At 33.7% G+C, this 18,801-nt stretch overlaps 1 protein-coding gene across 1 annotated transcript in view; it reads left to right on the top strand.

Moving 5' to 3' along the window:
* KPNA4 (karyopherin subunit alpha 4) overlaps positions 1-18,801 on the top strand; it is a 58,344-nt gene that overhangs the window by 21,088 nt on the left and 18,455 nt on the right. The window contains exons 2-8 of the mRNA XM_090273374.1: positions 10,563-10,607; positions 11,455-11,544; positions 11,651-11,680; positions 11,772-11,824; positions 14,337-14,432; positions 14,923-15,008; positions 16,604-16,690. Of these exons, the coding sequence (XP_090129500.1) occupies positions 10,563-10,607; positions 11,455-11,544; positions 11,651-11,680; positions 11,772-11,824; positions 14,337-14,432; positions 14,923-15,008; positions 16,604-16,690 (487 nt within the window). The remainder of the gene's footprint in view (positions 1-10,562; positions 10,608-11,454; positions 11,545-11,650; positions 11,681-11,771; positions 11,825-14,336; positions 14,433-14,922; positions 15,009-16,603; positions 16,691-18,801) is intronic.

Raw genomic sequence — 18,801 nt, 5'->3', positions numbered from 1 at the left:
TTGTTCCCTGATGTATCCTTAGCACTGGGAACAGTTTGTGGCACATAGTTGGTGGGAGAGGGAGACATTGATTTGTTGTTCCACTTATATATGAATTCATTGATTGCTTCTTGTATGTGCCCTGATGGGGATCGAACCTGCAACCTTGGTGTATTGGGACAATGCTCTAACCAACTGAACTACCTGCCAGGGCCTAATGAAGATTTTTCTATTATCAAGGTTGTCGTCTTTGAATATGAGTTCACAAAGAAAAAATAACATTTTATAAATAAGGAAGAGTAGCCTATTTGAAGAGAGATGTAACAGAAGTAGGCCTAGGATCAAAAGGTAGTGTTTTTAGTATAAAAAATAATGGACTGGGGCCACAACAGTCTGAGCCTTGCTAATGAAGAAGTCACTGGGCCTCAGCTACTTCCTCTAAAATGAGATAGTTAAAATGATTTGTATTTTTTCTATTTGAAAATGTGATAATGCTATTTGTGTATATTTTTCTGTAACAAAACCATACATTTGAATTGATTAATATAACACAGAAGGAAAACATTCTTTAATCTCTTTTCATACTTCATTTTAATCTGTTATTGTTTTACAAATGGAACAAAATAATTGTTTTGCTTGCTTTTCTTATCTGAGAATACACCAAAAAGAAGGGAAGTCAGATTTCTACAGCAGTGGTGTAAAGCTTGGGTTCTGTTGACTTCCTTAATTGGCTGAATCTCATTTTGTTTTATATTCTCCATAATTTCTCCAAATGTCTTTCTCATGTGTTGAATTTTCCTAAACATGCCATTCAGTTTGTGAAATTTTATTTCTTTTGTGAAGTACTTAAAACATTTGAAGAAATGATCATTCTTGCCAGCATTCGATCAGTCCTTTATAATCCATTCATTCTAAAAAGGGAGTACTTTCCCTTTTGCTCATTTAAAACCTAAATATGTACTTACTTAGTCTTAACAGATTTCTCTCTGTGTTGTCCTTAATCTTTCTATAAGTGATTCTGAAACTTTACCTTTCACATCTCTGAGAAGGTAGTATATACTCTCACCCACTTACAGTCATTTCTTAACCATTTTTCTTTCCCTACCAGACACCTCCTCGTCAGCAACACACACAAAAAAATTCATTTGTTAAGCTTCATGGCAAAAAAGAAATGTTCAGCGTGAAAATCTTGAACAACTGTACCAGAGCCACAAAATTATTCTTCATTGTTTACAATTTTGAGTTATGGCTTTTTCAGGATTCTTAGCATAGAAATTATTGCTGTGCATAATAACTTGTACAAATAGCAATTAAATACTTTTTGACATTGTTTTTTTGAAGTTGATAAAAGTGATATAATTTGGAGATATAAATATCTTAGAGATCTATTGAATTCCCTTACTTTACAGATGAGGGGATTAATGTTCATAAACATGGTAACTTGCCTACGATTATGTTAATTATAGATAGAACTGGGACTGGAAGCCATATACTGGTAGAGTAGAATAGTATAGTCACATAGTAGTAACTCATCTTGGGAGGAGATATGTGTATGGATGCATGTATTTTCTCCCACACATTCCTCCCGCTAGCATACATACCATTGTTCTTGTACAAGATAAGTGAATAGAAAATGCTGGAAACTCAACTTTTTCTTGTTCTTGTGTACCTTTATTTTCTGAATTTTCCAAATAGAGATGTATAACTTTTTTAAAAATTATATTTTATTAATTATGCTATTACAGTTGTCCCAATTTTGCCTTCTCCACCCAGCACCCCCACTTGCTCAGGTAATCCCCACACCATTGTACATGTGCATGGGTCATGCATATAAATTCTTTGTCTGCTCCATTTCTTATAATGTACTTTACATCCCCGTGACTATTCTGTAACAACCTATTTTTACTCCTTAATTCCCTCACCTCTTCACCCATTCCCCCACCTCCCGTCCCATCTGGCAACCATCAAAACTTCATACCCATGATTCTGTCTCTATTCTTCTTTGCTTAGTTTTTTAGATTCAATTGTTGATAGATATGTATTTATTGCCATTTTATTGTTCATAGTTTTGATCTTCTTTTTCTTAAATAGGTCAGTCCCTTTAATATTTCATGTAATAATGGTTTGGCGATGATGAACATATTTAGTTTTGGGGGGATTTTTTTTTGTTTGTTTGTTTTTTGGTCTGGGAAGCTCTTGACCTGCCCTTCAGTTCTAAACGATAGCTTTGCTGGGTAGAGCAATCTTGGCTGTAAGTCCCTGCTTTTTATGACTTTGAATATTTCTTGCCAATCCCTTCTAGCCTGCAAAGTTTCCTTAGAGAAATCAGCTCACAGTCTTATGGGAACTCCCATGTAGGGAACTAACTGCTTTTTTTCTTGCTGCTTTTAAGATTCTCTATCTTTATTTAACCTTTGGCATTTTAATTATGATGTGTCTTTGTATCCATCTTGTTTGGGACTCTCTTTGCTTCCTGGACTTATATGTCTTTACTTCACAAAATTAAGGAAGTTTTCTTTCATTATTTTTTTCAAATAGATTTACAATTTCTTGTTCGTTCTTTTCTTCTGCACCCCTGTGATGAGAATCTGGAACGCTTGAAGTCATCCCAATGGCTGCTTACATTATCATCTGTTTTTTGGATTTTTTTTCTTCTTCTGACTGGTTGTTTTTTGTTTCCTTACGTTCTATATTTCAATTAGTAAACCCTTCATTTTTGACTGGCTCTTTTTTATGCTGTTGAGGTCCTCACTAAGATCCTTGAGCATCCTTATAACTAGTGTTTTGAACTCTGCTGATAGATCGCTTATCCCCATTTCCATTAGCCCTTTTTCTGGAATTTTGATATGTTCTTTCATGTTTTTTTTCTCCTCATTTTGGCAGCCTCCCTGTGTTTGTTTCTCTGTATTAGGTAGAGCTGCTTTGACTCTTATGTCTTAATAGTGTGGCCTAATGTAGTAAGTGTCCTGTAAGGTCCAGTAGCACAGCCTCCAGTAATACCCAAGCTGGGTACTAGAGGTACACTGTTTCTGTGGGCTGAGTACACCCTCCTCTTGTAGTTGAACCTTGATTGCTCTTGGCAGGTCAATGGGAGGGATTTACTCTGGCCAGTTAGCTGCAAGTACTGGCTGTGAACACTAACCACCAACCTCCGCCCTCTGTGGAGGATCAGCTAGCTGTGCAGGGGCAGGGTGGTGGTGCTTCAGTGTGGTCTGTAGCTGTCCATTGGGTGCACTGGCCCTGGGGTTTCCCTCAGTGGGGCAGGCCAAGGTCAGCCCTCACCTGTGTTTTGCCCAGTGCCACCCTGCCTGGGCTACAAAGCAATTTGAGGTGGTAGCTCTTAGTGCCAGGCCTGGGGCCACTTAGCAAGAGGTTGGGGGCTCACTGAAGCCAGCTGTTGCTTGTTTGAGAGGATTTAGAAAGTTGTGAAGCATGAGCCAAGACCAGACTTTCACATGGAAAAATCTGTTAACAGCTTGGGTGGGTCAGTAATTTGGGTGGGATGGAGTTTCAGGATATCTCCAGGGCAGAGCAAAAACAGTGTTAGCCAGGGTGATGGAGTCAGGGCATGCCGGCCCTGTAGCTCTGTAGGGTTCAGAAAATGGACAATGTCCTGTCCCACCTTTCTTTCTGGGAGAAAACTGTCCCCCAGCTCTCACCCCAATGCCAGACACTTCAGTTCCTCCCTGCATGCCACTGGTGCCCTTCAAGCTGCCACCCCAGTGCTGGAGCTCAGAGGGAGTGAATCTGATTAAGTCTGTGTGTGGGTTCTTTAAGAGGAACTGTTTGGGTCTCCAGCAGTTTCTTCCACTGACTTAGTCCCTGCTGGTTTTTGCAGCCAGAAGGTATGGGGGGACTTATCTTCTGGCACTGGAACCCTGGGCTGGGGGACCTGGTGTAGGGCTGGGACTCTTTGCTCCTGAGATATCCCTCCCTAATTTTTACCCTCCACACGTGGGTGTGGGACCAGCCCATTCTGCATCTCTGCCCCTCCTACCAGTTTGAATGGATGTGGTTTCTTTAATTTGGTAGTTGTCAGACTTCCATCCAACTCAATTTCTGATGGTTCTGTGTGATACTGGTTCTATAATTTAGTTGTGATTTTGATGTGGTTGTGCAAGAAGGAGAGCCACGTTTACCTATGCCACCACCTTGACCAAAGTCCCCTAACTTGAATTTAATACACATCCTTATTGTTTGGAACTCTAGTGTAATCATGTTTTTTGAAGAGAACAACTGTTAATGGTTGCTTACTTACTTTTTTTGTGATTTTTAAATTATATTCATGTAATTAAGTTTCAATGCTTATAATTTAGATATGGATCATTTAGAATATGTTATCTGTGGACTAGAATTATTTCTTAAAACTGCTCCAATATTCTTACCACGGTTAAATCTGGCCTCCTATTCTGAATTTACTTTCAAACTCCTCTTATACTCAATCATCATTAGTCTTTTTACTTCTTAGAGATAGGAACTTGATTCTGCTTATGTAGACTTTTGCCCACCAGTAGTAATGCTAATTAGAACTTTTCTCTATTGCTGCTGTTAACAAATATCTCTGAGAAGTAAATCCACAGTTTGAGTAATCATTTAATATATCTGTTTTATTGTCCTAAATGTCAAGTTGAGATTTATTTGCTAATCATAATACAATTTGACAACATATATACATATATACATTTTGGCAAAGATGTGAATAAGCAGTACAATGGCTGCTGCTGGACAGATCAAGTGGAAATAAAATAGAAATAGGAAAGGAATGGAAAAACAGACTTTTGTAGTTATATATTTTTAGTATTTTGTTTACCATATTTATAGGCTGAACAACTATTGTACTTACCAAATATGTTTAGAATGTGATGACCATTTGGGTTGAAAATACAAGTAACTCACTTTTCTTTGAAAATGTTTAGGCTAGCTTTTCATGACATTGATTTGGTTCCTTGCCTTTCCGTTCCTGGCTCCTGAAATTCTTCAACAGATCCTGCAATGTGCCATGTTTTATAATTCTCTCCTTTTGTACTTGTTTTATTTTCTACCTGGAATGCCTGTCTCTAAATGAATTTCCATTCAGTCTTAAAGGCTCAGCTTATATTTCATCTCTGTTACTCAGTCTTTTACTGTTATGAGCAGTGGACCTTTTGTAACACATTACATTCATTAAATGAGTAAAATCAAGCAATGTGTTTAGAATCGAGTTCAGCACTCAGTGTTTTCTAAATGTCAGGTCTTTTTACTATTTTATAATATTTCTGTGTCGTAAGAGTACTGCCTCCTTAAAGCAATAGATATGCTATGTCTGATCCATCTTTGTACTTTTTAGTGCTTGTCAAATAGACGGTTAGTAAATATTTGACTGAATATTTTCCAGCAGGTTCTAAATGGTACAGTAATAATCCATATTGAGGGAGGAGGTATATGTATGTATATTTATAACTTAAATTGTTTTTGAGATACAGTTTACCTTATATAAAACTCACCTATTTTAAGTGTACAATTCAGTGATTCGTAGTAAATTTTCAGAGTTATACTACCACAATTCAGTTTTGGAACATAACTCGTCACCCCACAAAAGGTCTTTTACGAGATTTCTTTTTTTTTTTTTTTTTAATTTTTATTTTCTTTTGTTTTTGTGGTATTACCTACGTTGTAACATTCCTAGGATATGAATGACAGGCTAGATGAAATAAAATCAAAGCACTATATTCCTTATCCTTTGTACGACTAACTTTAAAATTTTTTTTGAACATTTTTCTCTAATGAGATTGGGTGAGTCTTTACTGATCGAAACCCAAACTTTTTACTCAGGAAAACTTAAAACATTCAACTTTCATACAGTTTGTTATTACATCATATTTTAAATTAATAGCTTTTAGATATTGGTAAAATGTGACTTAGAAATTAAGTGGCCACTAATTGAAAATTGAGTAGCTGTAAATTGGAAAGAAAAACTAGACCCTACACCTCATTAGAGCAAAAAAAAAGTGTTTAATCCCTAGAGCCAACACAGTGATGGACATACAATAATTTGTTAAATTTTAAAACTGAATTTTTTAGATAGAAGTAGCATTCTGTGTTCTGTAAGATTAACTTTTTAAATTTTTTGATAATGTCATGTCTCCTTTTGCCTGAATTGAGAAGTTTATATTGTATTACAAGCAAAGTAATAGAGAAATCCAGGGTGATCTGCCTGAACTCTCCCCGTTTACTCAGTACCTTTATGCCTCTCCCTCCCCATTTACAGCCTTTGTCCTGTACATAGCTCTTTGGCCTATAAATAAGCCTTTGGCCAGTTTGCCAGCCTTTTGGAATTCTCATTGACAGCTAACTGCATCAGTGTAGGTCATGTGAATTCACAACTATTATATTCATGTGTCGTATATTAAAAAAACCCTGCTCTTTATCTAAGATAAGGAAAGACTTTAAAAAAAAAAAAAGTCTTATGTATCCCTTTCATGGGACCCTGGAGAAATAAAAGTCTGAATGAGATGGAGTTGTGAGTTCAAAATGTCTGAATTTGTGATACCACTTTTAAAGGCATTTGTTTTTTGCAAGAAAAAAAGGGGGTAAAAGTACCTACAAGCTGGTGCATATGATGTTTTTCTACTATGTCATTCAGTCTTCTCTTTACCTTGGAGATAATAATAGCTTCCTCTCAAGAGAAGAAAACTTTTGTTTTTTTGCTCTCTAATAAAGAGATTGTCAAATCTATTTGCAAGTAAGTTCCTGTGAGCAGTTATCATTACTACAGTGTTAAATTAGTTTGAGAAACCCTTTATTAATGGTTCCAAATTATCAGAAACTGGCAAATTTAATAAGTAAGATGTACTGTAATGGGGGGGTGTGGTACAAATATATTTAACAGTAGTTGTTTGGATTTATTTAATAGGTTGCTTTATTATGAAGTTAAAACCGATATACCTTAATCATGCTTCTTTATATGGAGTACTTACTAATAAAAACTTTAATTCTCAGACTAAAAATATATCCCTCAGGAGTCTCCCTTTTGTTGAACAATCTTTTAGGTAGTGTATTTTGCCAATTTTATTATCTGTGAGACATATTTTATTGTTGTTTACTAGAGTTGTTTATTGTTTTTGTATTGTGATAATGCAAGCTTCTTTGTCTGGATATAGTAATTTTGCTTTAGTGTGAATCTTAGGCTCTAAAATTGGCTTGGACTCTATTTGACTTTAAGACTTTTAGGGAGACAATACGATTTAGTAGTTAATTGGCTTGTATGAGATTATAAATTCTAATCCTGGCTATCCTACTTTTCTACCTGTGTGACCTTGGCCAAGTAATTTAACTTGTCTAAATCTCAGTTTCCTTGTTTGTGAAAAGAAATATTTCTTCTTACCTCTTAAGACTATAATGATTAAACTGTTATGAATGTTGAAACTCTTATTGTAATACTTGTTTAATTATTTTTATTCACTTTGCAGCCTATTTATTAGTATTTTTAAAAACTGAGTCTTGGTATTTTTTAAATCTCTATCTGTACCAAAGCATCACTTAATGATGGAATAAGTAAGTTTGGTCAGAAATTGAGGTGAAGATTTCTATGCATATAACATTAACCAATACATCTTGAGAAGGAATAATACTTATTGAATATAAGCAGTTTGGCTCTGGAGTCCATCTTTTTAGGAGTTGCTGTATATAATGTTGTCGTGAAGGCCTTGAAGAGAGCATTATGTATTTCCAGTGTGTCAAAGTGATAACAGAGTTAGTGAGGAAGCAGAATGAGTGGTGTGATATGAGCTGAGGTCTGAGAGGTGGTAACTGGGGAGTGCAAAGAATTTTTATAAGATTTTATTTGAGCCAAGATTGATGACAATAGCCAGGAAGCAAGATCTCAAATGCTCCAGCGAATAACAGTTTGCAGTTTCTTTTATGCATTTGAAATTAAAGTGGGAACAAAGGAAGATACATGAAAGTGGGAGAAAACCAAGAGCAGACTGGATTACAGGATAGTTAACAAGATTATGTGTTCTGTTCAGAATGATTATGCCTTCCAGGGGTATTCTGGCCTTTCAAAGGTGTGTTTACCCAGGTGCCCAAAAACAATGGGGACAGAGCTTGCTTAATAACCTTTCATTCAGTTGGTTTAAGAAAGTTGTCCCCATATGCCAACGTTGTGAGTTTGATCCCTGGTCAGGACACATACAAGAATCAACCAATGAATACATAAATATATGGAACAACAAATCGATGTTTCTCTCTTTCTCTCTGTCTCTCTCTCTCAAAATCAATTTTTAAATTTTTAAAGTTATAGGCCTGTGGCGTGATCAACCCACCATGACCTTGCTCAGTTAGGAACTTAGGATCAGGTCACCTGTGAGGTTACTTTCTGTAAAACTCCCTTTTTCCCCCACAGAAGGAAATGAAGTGGGAAGATTTGAGTGGATGTAAGCCATTGTAATGAATAGTGTTTTACTCCCAAGTGGAGAGCCAAGGGATGATTTTGAACAGGAGTGTAATGTGATATGACTAGCTTCAGAAGGGGGTTCTTTACTGAGTCCTTCCTCCCATGGAATCTATTTGTAGGTACAATTTAGGCATGCCTGGGAAGTTAGAAAAAATTACATCATCATTTTCACTAACTTGTAACTGAAACAGTATATCCTTTTGCTAACGATGAACATTCACACCTGTAGAGAATTTTATAAGAGTTTATTTGAGCCAAACTGATGACAGTTGCCAGGAAGCAGGTTCTCGGATGCTCTGGAGAGGGACAGTTTTGCAGTTTCTTTTCTATTTTGGCAATTAAGAAGGGAATGCAAGGAAGATGGAAGAAAGCAAGGCAGTTACTGGATTACAGGATAATTAACAAGGTTATGTGCTATCTTGAAACTAGTCATGCTTCTGAAAAGAGGCATTTCAAAGGTGTGTTTAACCTAAATTCACAAAAACAATTTTTGCTGAAGGCAAAAATGAACCTTTTACTGAAAAGTTACATGCCTCAAGTGTGATAATCCACCATGATTTGCGCAGTTTGGAATTTATGATGAGATCATCCTGAGAAGGTGACCATTGATTTCCAGGCTCCCAAAGGAGGCTATGGCACGCAAAAATTAAGATTCCCTGTGAGGATTCCTTTGGTTGCTATGATAAGAAGGGACTGGGGAGGAGGATGGAAAGAAAGAACAGAAGGAGGAATACAAGTTCGGAAGCTTCTGAGATAATGTAGGGTAGGGATAATGGTAGTTGGACCAGAGACAGGGCAATGCAGTGGTTATGTAGTTGGATTCCAGATAAATTTTAAAAGTTGAACCAGTAGGATTTGCTAACAATTTAATGTGTGAGAGAAAAAGAAGAATCCAAGATTTTTGGTCTGTGCAGTTGGAAGGATGGAGTTGCCATTTGCTGAAATTTTCTTTGACATTATTAATAGATCTGTAATATTAGATGTATCATAAAAATTTTAAACAGTAACATAAGGCTTATAAAAATATAAAAGTTACAAAGAATAAAAGAACCCATAATCTGCCCTGGCTGGTGTGGCTCAGTGGATTGACCGCTGGCCTGTGGACCAAAAGGTAACTAACTGGTTTGATTCCCGTTCAAGGCACATGCCTGAGAGGCTGGCCAGGTCCCCAGTTTGGAGCATATGAGAGGCAATTGATGTTTCTCTTCCTCTCTTTTTCTCATTCCCTCCTCTCTAAAAATAATGGGATAAGATATTTTTTTTAAAGAACCCATAATCTTATTCCATGTATAAACTGTATGAGATGGGATAGAGTACGTATACGTATGTTTGTTAAATATCAAAAGTTTGGTTTTGGACATAAGTTGAGGCACTTACTAGACACTTAAGTAAAACTTGGTGACTTGCTCTTTTCACTTAATATGTCTTGGCATATGCAGTCATTAGAAAGACTGAGGTGAACCCATATATAAAAAGAGTTTGAACTTGTATATACATTTCTGAACATGTGAATGTTTTATAGGGAGTATATATCCACGTGTAAGGTGACTTTAAAAGGAAGAGAACATGTTTAAAAATAGAATGGTTACAGTACACAATAGAACAATTTTGTGGTCATTAGGAAGAATGAAATTGATCTGTATGTACCACATGGACGATCTCTAAAAATTTACAAATGAAGTGAACAAAATAAATGGATAAGTGTTAGAATCATAGTGAATTTAACAGTGTTTACATTTAGAAAGAGACCTGGATGGGCAAGAAGGCCTCCCCACCTTTTTTTCTAAAGCAGTTCATTCATTTACTAACCTTGTACATGTATTACTTTTTAACTTGTCATGTTTCATATGGGGGAGGAGTGAGATCATGGATTCTTTTTTCTTTGTGTCCTTGTACTTTTATATTCTTACAATTTTTTAAATTTTATGATATCTAATATAGGTCTATTAATAATTTCAGAGGTTTTCAATATTTGAGAATATGAATGTGAAATGAAGATAGAAATTTTTCTATATGAGTAAAATACTACGAGTACAGATATGACTAGATTAAAAAATGAGATGTACATCAAAATGTTAATAGTGGTCTTCTCTGGGTCATGGAATTTGAGGTGATTTTTTTAAATGTGTGTTTCTTTAATTTCTTATAGACTATGAGAAGACAGCGAAATGAGGTTGTAGTTGAATTAAGGAAGGTAAGTTGATTAATAATGGGTACTCCTAATCACCATTCTAATATTATAGCATGTGTAAAAGATATCAAATGTATATAAATCTCAAGTGCTTAGCATTTTTTTCTTTTGAAAACTGAAAGATTTTTTATTACATTTGACAAGCTTTTGAAGTTGGCAGAATACAACCTGACCATTATCAAAAAACAGAGAAGCAACTTATAAGATGGTTTTTCCTTCTGTAATTTTTAATGATTTATATAAATTGTAAGTATAGTTATGCTAAATAGTCCTATTTAAAGTAGTAGTCACCCTGAAAAGAACTTGTTACTTTTAAATCTTTTCAACTTCTCAAGTATTAAAGTAGCCGAGACTATATTTTTGATTTTGTCACAAACATTTTAAGCGAAATTCAAGTGGCCCTTGATTTTTTTGTAAAGCAGTGTTAATTTTTGTCTGACTTTTGAAATACCCAACCCTTGCTTTGACTTTTTTTTTTTTTAGGTGATAAAGAGAAGCTCCCAGATGATGTATAAAATGGTTTAGTACTTTTAAATAAATATGTATGTTTAATTCTGGCTTAAACTGTAACACTTTTTTAAATCAATTTTTTCTGTTCTCTAGTTTGTTTTTACATAGTTCACAGTTTATTAAAAATGTAATATTTGGGGTTTGGGACTCAAATTAGTTTTGCTTAAATGTTTAATTCACTATTTGGTTTAATTTTCTACATTTGCGTTTTATTTTAAGGCACTTCATATTTCAGTTTGTAGGCACAGGATAGCCTAACCTTTGTATGACAGTATTTAGCTTTCTTTATTTAAAAGTTCTTTCTTTTCTTTCTTGCTTTTTTATTTTTATTTTTATTAAGAATAAAAGAGATGAACATCTCTTAAAGAGAAGGAACGTACCACATGAAGACATCTGTGAAGACTCTGATATAGATGGTGATTATAGAGTGGTAAGTTATTATTTTGGTAACTGAAAACTACCAGTGAAAGATTTACATAAATACAGAATTTTAAGGTGACTTTTTAACTTACTTTGCTCTTTAACTTTTTTCCCAGCAAAATACCTCTCTAGAAGCTATTGTTCAAGTAAGTTGTTACTTTTTTTCTTTTCATAATATTTCTTGGACTTATAAATAATGATTGTGTATCTGTTACAAAACTGCTTTATTTTTTATAGAATGCTTCAAGTGATAACCAAGGAATTCAGTTAAGTGCAGTTCAGGCTGCTAGGTAAGTTAAATTTTGAAGATACATTTAAATTTATAGCTTGTACAGGAATTCTGTTTTGGGATTTCACTATATGCTAGTCTTGGCACTCATTTAACTTTGATGACAACATAGAATAGTTGTAAACCAACTGAATTTATTTTTTAAATTAGCCTCTGATTTAGAGTATTAAAATTGGCAGCAGTGTTGTAAACTCACAAATACATTGAAGGTGTAGTGTACTTAATACATACAGATGCTAGGGAAAAGTTGATTTGACAGGTTTATTGCAATATACTAATAGGAAAACATTATTTTAAAAGTTTTACCTTTTACTGATTAATAGGTTTAGTTTAATAAAAACTTAGATTGCTCAGATCCTACCCAGGCAGCTGATTTTCATAATTCTCACATTGAACAAATAATAAATTGAGTTATAAGATTAATGTAGCAGTGTATAGACAAGTAGACATTAAGATTTATGACTACAAAGATTCCCAGTCTCTTTTCAGGTAGGAATACTAAGTTTTTTATATTTCTGTTGTACAACCTATGCTCACATATTTTAAGGGAACAACCATAAAAATTTACTGAGACTTTTATTGAATACATAACTGTATCATATACAATATAGTGGTTGCTTTGTATATTTATAATATAAGAATTAACAACCTGTGTTGTGATTTACAGTAGGAAAGGCTTAAGAAAGAAATTGATCCTATGTAAGAGAATTTCAAACTGAAAATTGCAGAATTAGAGTGTTTACCACACTGTAGGTAATAGAACTTCTTAGAGAGGACTTTGCTGTGTAGAAAGAAAATCACAGAAATTTTCACATCTCAAAATGGCAAATTAATGTTTATAGGAAGAATGACTAAGAAATTGATACATTATGCTCACCATTGTCAAAATTGATTATTTTATAGTTTTGGAGCAATTCTTCTCAATATGAGTTCTGCAAGATAACTAAATCCCTAAGATCAGGGGTTCTCAATCTCAACTTTTCACAATAATTCTGAGAGTTCATTTGCCTTTTCTCACTGTATTAACATTTATATTGATGTTGCAGAAGCAATTGTGGGTAAAACTACCCTCACCTTAACACAGATTGACTGACACAAAACTGATTTGATAGATATTTTGTAGATACTGCTTGTACTATTATGCACTCAAAGAAAAAAGACAGTTTCTCTTTGAGAATGTCTTCAATGAACTAGTGAAAAAAATTTTTAATTAAACCTGGTCCCGCGATTAAGAAAGACTGGGTTATTTCCTACTCTGTGCTAAGAATTGTGCCATGTTTTATGGGAAATACTGTGAAAAAGCATGTGGTATAATTCTTGACCTATAAGAAGTAGTTTAGAACCTAATTAGGAAGGCCAAACTATATAAAAATAGTGATACTTAACAGCAAACGTAAGCATGTACTACGTAAATATTATTTTAGTAATTCAGAGAATTTAGAATTCAGGGAGGGTACTGTGAACACATAGAACTTGAAGTGGACTTTGACTATGTAGAGTTTGAATAGACAGAAAAGAGGGCATCCCAAGTGCAAAAATAGGATGTGAAGGGCCTAGAAGTGCATTTGAAATGGTGGGACAGAGCTGACCTTTTGTTGAATTAGAAAGTAAGGTTAGTTAGGTAAAATGAAGCCAACTTTTGGAGTAGTTTAAAGCTAGGTATAGGAGTATACATTGATAGGGTAGTAAATAAGTATGCATCACTTGGTTTATATAGGGGAATGATCTCATTTAGCTTTCTTAAACATTGAATTTATATAGTAGTGCACAGGATTTAACTGGGTGAAGATTTGGATGAGGCCACATTGCGAGCTTAGTCTACCACATATATAAATAAATAGGCACCCAGTTTTATTGTTTTACCCTCTAAGTTCAATGAGAGCAAGTGTGTGTCTGTCTTGTTCACCTTAGTATCTCCAGTATTTCTTTGGATATGTTTCTGTGTATTGCTGTGCTTATTTTACTTTAGAGAATGTTGTTAAGCTTGACTGGCCTTTGATTTGGTGTGTACCATAGGATGAAATACTGGATACTAGTATCAACTATAAACTTATATCAGCAGCCTACCTGCTTTTGTCCTTTATCTCTGTTGTGACCTGGTATGAATAATTTGGGATATTTTGGTGACTCTTAATTCCTTTGTTAGCAAGGTAAATGACATGATGATGGAGTCTGCCCACCTTTTTTTTTCTCTGACCTCAAAATTGAGTCTAATGGTAACACATATAAAACATATAGTTGTCTTTTTATGTCATATTTGGGACTTTATTGAGGGAATAATATTACTGTACTAATCAAAAAGCAGTGAAGTGGTTATGTCTACCATTTTTTCCTAATTATTAATCTATAAATTAATCCTTTAATAGAAAAAAGGTTTATATAAATTTAAAAAGTAACTTCCAGAGAGAGTATTTGTGCCAAATATTCAGACTTATTATAATCTCTGTATCAAATATGAATTTGAACTTAATTATGTAATTAAGTTTCACAGTGGGTATGTATATCTCTTATAGGAAGCTTTTGTCCAGTGATCGAAATCCACCAATTGATGACTTAATAAAATCTGGAATATTGCCTATTTTAGTTCATTGTCTTGAAAGAGATGACAAGTAAGTACATTATTTTAAGAAATAATTTAAGATGTATCCTTTGTAGAAAATAAGATTTTCTAGTGATTGGTTTGATCTTTTTAAAAACAAAAAAAGTCCTACAAAATGGAGTGGAGAAGCCAAAATAAAAAACAACGCAAGGTGTATTGGAACTTGAGAATGATACATGTAACTTCTAAACTTTGAAAATTGGCAAGAAATAGTTTGGCCAGATAGATACTTGAGAAAACTATTGGGGTAGTAATGTGCAGGTATCTTATTTAAAAGTTCTTGTTAAAAAATAAGAATACCTGAGTAGATGGTATTTTGTTTGTACTGAAGAGAAATTTTAAATAGTCATTGGAGGTTCAAAAGAAGTTCTGAATGCACAGATGCCTTTTGAAACAAACTATTCAATGTTTTTATAATGATCTAGAGGGGAGGAATGGTTGGTAGATATTTGGGCCAATGTAAAAATCCCGACTGTTTAAAATTACTTGTTTTTTTGTAGTCCTTCTTTACAGTTTGAAGCTGCATGGGCTTTGACAAACATTGCGTCTGGAACCTCTGAACAAACTCAAGCAGTAGTTCAGTCCAGTAAGTTGGTTAACAGACAAAATTGTGATTTTTTTTTTTAAAGCAGTTAGTAAAAATAGTTATTCTACTAAAAAGAATAGAGCTATTTATATTATAAAATAATAGCTATACAAAAACACATAAGATAGTTGAAATAGGCCAATTTAAGTATGTTACTTGAATTATCTTGTACTAATGACTAACATTTTCTGTTTCCAAAAATTCATTTGATTCAAAATCTGACTTTTTCTAATTACAGTACAGATTACATTATTGTAATTAGACTTTCTTTATAGGACATTATAGAAACAAAGGTGTTTTTCCCATTACCAAACTGCCTCTGGGTCTCTTTTAATGATATTTCTATCATACATTTCAAAGAAGTACTCTTTTGTAAGGTGGTCCTATTCAAGGAATAACTTCACATTTTTTTCATTGTTTTATAATAAGATAATTTTTCTTTATTGTTCCAAGAAGTGGGAAATCATTATTGGAAGTAATAACCTGACTGACTGGTTGGTTTGTTTCAGAAATATTGTTTCTTCTACCAAAGAAATTTTAAAAATTAACTACCAGAAATTAATTTTAAACAAGGTACTTTTAAAATTATTTTCAAGTGTATAAGCTTGTACACTTACTTGTCTGAACATGTTAAAATCTTAGGCACTGATTTCTACATGATTTTGAAGGGGAGCAAAAGTGTTAATCTGAATAAGCATTCCATTATGTAGACACTTGTATTATAGTATTACGTAGAAAAGATATTCAATAATCATATAAAGTCTTACTAAAAGTGGTTCAATGTTGAGTTCAGGTAGTTTTATTTTTGTCCTTTTGGGTTTTTTTTGTTGTTGTTGTTGTTGTTGCTATGTTTTGGATAGTTGACTATTCAGTAAATTTAATATAATCTCAAGACAGTGTCTTAATTCTTTACTTTTTCCTCTCTGTGTGCTCTTTAAAGATTAGAAAAGAGGCCTAGAATTTGTTTTAATTGATGTTAATTACTTTTTATTAAAAGTAAGCATGATTGAAATACATGTACCCAAATACCATTTTTGAAAGGAAATAGAAGAATCATTTGTTCAGTGCAGTATGCTGTTCACATACAAACCTTTCTCTGTGTTTCCCACCCTTGTTAAACAACAAAATCATTTCTGATTCAGAAAGTCTCGTATGGCACAGGAATCACTGGCCTAAGGATCCATGTGATATTGATCATGGGATATAATTCAAAAGTTACTTTAACAATTGGACTCTTCATTTTTTAACTTGAAGATAATGCTTAATCTGTAAGGAACTAATCTTAAAATTATCATTAAATTCAAGTTTAATTGTGAATGAAATCATACCAGCTTAATTTGACATTTGTATGTTAAAACTATAATTTTGATGCCAACTAGTCTGCTAGGCAAAAATTTTCCTCTACTGTTAATCTAATGAAAATATATTTCACGTATTTTTTTGATAAATTTCTTTCTTTTGAGGTTTCAGCAAAAAAAGAAAAGATTGATTTTGGTTTAATTATAGTATCTTCAACCTCTTTTTCAATTTTATTGAGATATAATTGACATATAACTGTGTTTAGACATAAATGATCTTATGTTTTCCTCCTTCAGATGCTGTGCCACTTTTCCTGAGGCTTCTCCATTCACCCCATCAAAATGTTTGTGAGCAAGCAGTATGGGCATTGGGAAATATAATAGGTTTGTCTTAAACTTGTAATAGTACTCCAACAATTATTATCATACTGTTGTAATAAAAATGACTTCTAGTAGTTGAAAAGGAAAAATAGTTTTTCTCTTTTTACTAGTTTTTGTGAAATAGTTTACAGAAATTAAAGCTGTTTAAGTATTAACCAGTAATAAACAAAACAAACATTTTTTTGCTCTGTATAACATAATATTTTTTGTATGTAGTTAATATTTAGTTATTTGAAAGTTATGAAATATATATGTGATTAAAATTGTCTCCTACTCCTCCTTTATTATGTTGTGATCCATTTTATTCCTTAGCCCTCTTCACTTATTGTAGAAAGTACATAATTAGAAAGCAGACAAAACTTAAACAAAAAATTTTTTCAATGGCAGTTTTGAGAAGAGTCTAAATTAAAGTTTCTGTATCTGGACTTTAGTACATTAAAATACTGTTACCTACAATCACTATGAAGTCGTCATTATACAGAAGGTATCTGTAGATTGTAGACAGTCTCATTAAATGTTGATCATCATGATTACCATTTTTTCAGGTTTATTTTGATAAATAATTGTAGGAAAAATAATGACACAATTTTAATATTTTAAGATTGGGTGTTTTGTTTTTTTCACTTTCTTTTTTAAAGATTTTATTTATTTTTTAGAGGGGAAAGGAGGGAGAAAGAGAATGAGAGAAACATTGAACTGTTGCCTCTCGTACGCCCCCAACTGGGGACCTGGCCCACAACCCAGGCACGTGCCCTGACCAGGAATGAACTGGCAGTCTTTCAGTTCACAGGCCGGCACTCAGTCCACTGAGCCACACCAGCTAGGGCAAGAATTGTTTTTTTATCTTGAGCCTACTCTTCACCCAAACTCAAAGTCAAAAAATTATTTTCTAGTGGAGAATAGGAAAAAATCTGGGGTCTGAACTGTGTTGTGTTCCTTGATGTTAAAATTTATTTTTGCCACAGATTTGTTATTGTTCTTACATGGAAGTACCTCCTTTTTCTTTGATATACTTCCTTTTTCATACCCTTTTGGGGGGCCCTGGTGGAAGGCAAGGGGTGATTAGGGTGTCATAATAATGAACTTTCAGAAGGCAGAATTTCTTTGTAAACTTTTCTTGGCCATGACACGCAGTATGGGGGCAAAAGTACATTTACAGTTTCGAGTATGCAAAACACAGAATTTATTCTTGTAGTATTATTTATTGTATTATTTTCCATACGAACAACTGTAAACCTACTTTGCCCCATTCTGTATTGCTATCAGGAATGCTATCATTTGTGTATCCAAGGTTCCTCGCTCCTTTGCCTTTAATACCAAATTTTAGATTTAGAACTTTTACCGCAGCATCTTGGTTCAATTGACATTGTAAAATTTAATTAACATTCATGGATACAAAAAGAACAAGCTATTTATCTCCAAATATTACAGTGCAAGAAAAAGTGTTTTCACTTCTGGAATGTAATACTTCATGGCTTTCATACTGAAATTATAGTAACATCCTAGATAGAGAAAATAAGTTTGGTAGTTGTCTAAGAGAGTCATTTCCAGACTTCAGTCTGTTACCAGAATCCTATTTATTCAAAAACACTCTGTCTTGTTAAAACACACCATTCTGGACCTGTTCTTTTTCTATTTCAGTAGATCTGAGCTAGAGCCTCCTTTTTTCTTTACTTAATTTTCTGAATACGTAGAGTAATTTGTAGTTAATACTCTTTTTAAATTATTTATTGATATTTAGAGAGAGAGAGAAGCATCAATTTGTTGTTCCACTTATATATGCATTTAGTAGTTGATTCATATATGTGCCCTGACTGGGAATCGAATCCACAACCTTGGTGTTTTTAGACGACACTCTAACCAACTGAGCTACCTGGCCAGTGCTATAGTTAATACTCCTAATGCACTGATATTGGATTATCAGTATAAATTCTACAATATTTTATATCTAATAGTATTTGGTATATCTTTTTCTTACATGAAAGTTTGTGAAAATGAGATTGCCATTGAAAGAGAAAATAAAAGCAACGGTTCTGTGTTTGTCAAGTATTTTAAAGACCCCTTAGGCGTCTAGTGTTTACATGGCATAAAAATGTTTTATAGGTGGAACCCTG

This window comes from Furipterus horrens, unplaced genomic scaffold, assembly GCF_987537825.1.
Source record: "Furipterus horrens unplaced genomic scaffold, mFurHor1.1.pri manual_scaffold_1, whole genome shotgun sequence".
Classification (NCBI taxonomy): domain Eukaryota; kingdom Metazoa; phylum Chordata; class Mammalia; order Chiroptera; family Furipteridae; genus Furipterus; species Furipterus horrens.
Note: the sequence above shows the minus strand (reverse complement) of the source record. Positions and strands in the feature narration are given on the sequence as shown.